This window comes from Sminthopsis crassicaudata, chromosome 4 (genome assembly GCF_048593235.1).
Source record: "Sminthopsis crassicaudata isolate SCR6 chromosome 4, ASM4859323v1, whole genome shotgun sequence".
Taxonomy (NCBI): Eukaryota; Metazoa; Chordata; class Mammalia; order Dasyuromorphia; family Dasyuridae; genus Sminthopsis; species Sminthopsis crassicaudata.
Window position 1 is genome coordinate 453,793,624 of NC_133620.1, and position 4,152 is coordinate 453,797,775.

The following is a 4,152-nucleotide window of genomic DNA, read 5'->3' on the forward strand; positions in this document are numbered from 1 at the left end:
AACCCAAACCCTCTTGAGCCCAGAGGCATGGATTGGGGATCTCATCAGGTAAATCAGGGATCACACCCCTAACCCCCTTATAGTAGTAATGACACACTTTTTTCAGTGTCTTGTGGTTTGTAGAATGCTTTGGGGGATGAGTCCCATTTCGTTCATTATCCCTAGTTACAGTTGAGAAAGTAAAGGCCCAGAGGGTTTTTGCCTCTCTGGTTCATGCAACCAGACCAGGATATAGACAACAGGCCCCTTATTCCATGTCTGGGCTTTTGGGACTCTGTCACCCTCCTCTCATTGTACCTCACAACCTGCCATTCTGATTGGCAAGAGAAGCTGTTAGGGGGGCTCACTCACCAGCTCATGGCTTCCTTTGCCTCATCTCTCTGCAGGAAACACCAGCAATATGACTGTAAGTGGTACATCCCACTGGCCGACCTGGTTTTCCCATCCCCAGAGGAATCAGAGCCCAGCCCCCAAGTGCACCCCTTCCCAGACCATGAACTGGAGGACATGAAGATGAAGATCTCTGCTCTCAAGAGTGAAATCCAGAAAGAGGTAAGAAAGACTAGTGACTCCCCACTCCAGAACCATTCTGGAAAACCCAGAATGATTTAGTAAGAATTGCCAAAGATCATAGAAACAGAGATTTGGAGCTGGAAGGGACCTAAAGAAACTGAGTTAAGGTTTAAATGACTTGCTCTGCATCACAACAAATCAGAATTTGAACTCAGTTCTCCATATCACTTTGTGTACATTGACTAAGCAAGGATTCAAACCCAGTCCTTTGACTCCCAAATCCATCAAAGAAAATCAGTTACAATGTTGAGACAGATGGGATTATTCATAGAGATGGCGAATTTTGTGATAAGTAGCATCTATATAAAATCATCAGCAGGCATTATATGTAATGGAGATAAGTTAGAAACATTTCCAGTAGGATTGGGGTGAAACAAGGTTGCTCATTATCACCTCTGTTATTCAGTATCATACTGGAAATGTTAGCTTTCCCAATAAGAAAAGAAAAGAAATTAAAGGAATTAGAGTAGATAATGAAGAAACAAAACTATCACTCTTTGCAGATGAGATGATGGTATATTTAAAGAAGCCCAAAGAATCAATTAAAAAACTACTAGAGAAAAGAGTAGGGGGAAGGGAGGGAGAAAAAAAATTGGAACAAAAGTTTGTCAAGAGTGACTGTTAAAAACTATGTATATAATTTGAAAATTAAAAGCTTTAAAATAAAAAAAACTACTAGAAACAATTAACAACTGTAGCAAACTTGGAGGATATACAATAAACCCACATAAATCATTGACATTTCTATATGTTACCAACAAAGCCCTGCAGCAAGAGATTAAAAGAGAACTCCCATTTAAAATAACTGTAGATAATATAAAATATTTGGGAATCTACCTGCCAAAACAAAGCCAGGAATTTTTTTTTCTAGAAAGTTTATTTATTTTTAATACACATTACTTTATAAATCGTATTGGGAAAGAAAAATTAGAGGAAAAGGGAAAAACCATGGGAGAAATTTTAAAAAGAAGTGAACATAGTTTGTGTTGTTTATGTTCAGTCTTCCTAGTTCTTTTTCTGGATGCAGTATTAATACAATTACAAAACATTTTTCACATATATAAAGTTAGATTTAAACAATTGGGAAAATATCGTGGGTAAACTGAGCTAAAATAATAAAAATGTTAATATGCCTAAATTAATCCATTTCTTCAGTCCCATACCAATCAAACCACTAAGAAATTACTTCATAGGACTAGAAAAATAATTTTAAACATTCATTTGGAAGAATAAAAAGTCAAAAATTTCAAGGGAGTTAATAAAAAAAAGCAAAGGGAGAGATGAGATGCGGCTAATCCAATAAAAAAAGTTCTTTGGGTAGATAGTAGGGAGGGATGCCTTATGGACAGGCTTTTTTACGTGGGAATCCATCATGATGGGCAAGCCAGGATCCAGGTGGAAATTCGGGGGGCAGAAGATTGGGGTGGATAGCCCTTGCTTCTGTTCCCCTATTTCCACACATGCAGCCCCACTTTCTCCTGGACTCTTGTGGAGTCTCCCAAGTGATTTCTCTTCTTCAAACCTCCCTTCTCTAGTCCTTTTTCCACATTGCTGCCAGAGTGATTTTTTTTTTCTAAAGTGTCAACCCGCTCCTGCCACCCCTTAATAAATTCCAGTGGATTATTACCTCTGATTTCAATGAGAATTCCTTTCTTGGGTACATAGAATCCTTCACAACCTGGCTCTGTCTGCCTCGCCAGGCTCAGACTCAATTCCCCTTCACAACCACCAGCTACACTGACCTTTCTGGTGTTCCTCGGACATTTCATCTCTCATCCCATTGAAGGCACTGCTTTCTCACCTCTGCTGCTTCTAATCCTGGATTCCTTCAATACTTGGCTCAAGCTCTAGCTTTATCTGAGGCCTTTCTCACACCTCTCTCCATACCTGCAGTCTCCCACTCCAAATGATCATATTTCTTCTATCACTGTTTATTCGTTCATGTTACCTCCCCAACAGAATATAAGCTCCTTGAGGGCAGGGATTGTTTTGTCTTTGCATCCTTAGTACATAGTAGGTGCTTAATAAATGCTTGTTAGTTGATTAACTGGATGAACACAGTCTAATAGTAATATGAAATAAGACTAGAAATAGTAGATTGGCAACAAGTTGTGGAAGACCTTCCAACCAAGTCGAAGCATCTCAACTCTCCTTGGGTTAGAGTAGGGGATTTTTGAGTGGAAAAGTGCTAGTTGGCTTTAGCTGATTCTAGCAAACACTGAAAAGTGGATTGGGAGTGTGGAGGTAGGAAAAGAGTATGGTTTGCAGTGGCCAACCTGGAAGGCAAAGAGCTGACCTAGGGAGGTTGTATGGATAGAATTTATAGGACTTGGTAAATAACTGGATATAAGAGATAAGAAGAAGACAGAAGAATCAAAGAAAGAACCAAGATTATAAACAAGGGACACTAGATAAATAGTGGTGTCCCAGAGAAAAATGAGAAAGTCAGAAGGAAAAATAAGTTTAAAAAAAACCAGTTGAGTCGAGTATATTGCATTTTGAGATGCCACTGGGACCCCCTCCCCAGGAGGAATGCCAGAGGGCAGTTCTGGACCTTTCTTATATCACGGAGACCCATTCTCAGAATCCTATTTTTTAAATGCATAAAAAACCACCTAGGATTACAAATACAACCAATTACTAAAATAAAGATGCAATGTTCCCAACCAAGTTCTCATTCCTTCTGAAATTTCAAGCCCCTAGACCCTGGGTTAATCACTCCTGCCCCAGAGGCAGTTGATGATGAGAGTCTGGAACTCAGATGAGAGATCAGGGATGGAAGAGCTAAGAATGAGAGTCATGTACTTAGATATGGCCACAGAAACTAAGGGAATGAATGAGAATGCCCAAGAGAGCAAGAGTGAAGAAAAAGGAAAGAGTGAAATGCCATATTAAGGGGTCAGAAAGAAGGTAAAAGAGCTAAAAGCTTTGAGTGACACGAGATGTAAAGAGAGGGCCCAGGAGGGAGTGGCCAAAGCAGCAGAAAAGTGGAAGCTGAGGCGCCTTTGGGTTTGATTATTGACATCCTTAACTCTTTTTGTTTGGACTTTTGTTGCTGTTGTTGCTTTGTGGTGGTAGGGGGTGAAGAGACATTAGGGATTAAATGATTAACTAGTAAATGGCTGAGGCCAGATTTGGGTTTTCCCGACTCCAGAGCCAGCACTCCACTGATGGCACCACCTAGTTGCCCCTACAAGCAGTCTCCAAGGGTAGTTGAGGCAGAAACCCAACCATGAGACATTCAAGAGAGCAGGAATGAGCAGATGAAAGTATTGGGTGTAGAAGACGAAGAAGAGCAAAGGGCACAGGGCCTAGAAGGGCTCACAGTTTGGCAGGACATGTGTATAAGCAGATGGGAAAAGAGAGAGTGCAGAAAGAGAGGTTGAGGCTATGGAAGAGAGAGACAGAGGGGCTGAAAGAAAGACTGAGAGAACAACGTCCTAACCCAGGCACAGGATCTCTCTCCGGTAACTAGGGTAGAGAAGGGGTGATGGGGCTGGGGGGAAAATGTGAATCTGGGGAGGAGGGGTTCTTAATCCCAGGCCTGTGTACTTTAAAAAAAAAAAAAGAACCTATCTT

The 4,152-nt window shown here is 40.8% G+C and overlaps 1 protein-coding gene across 2 annotated transcripts in view; it reads left to right on the forward strand.

The window, feature by feature from the left end:
- The window catches only part of ABR (ABR activator of RhoGEF and GTPase), a gene marked incomplete in the record, with an annotated part of 275,581 nt that overhangs the window by 210,986 nt on the left and 60,443 nt on the right, over window positions 1–4,152 (forward strand). For both annotated transcript variants that reach the window (XM_074263806.1, XM_074263807.1), the window contains 1 exon segment: window positions 387–552. In XM_074263806.1, coding sequence (XP_074119907.1) covers window positions 387–552 — 166 coding nt within the window.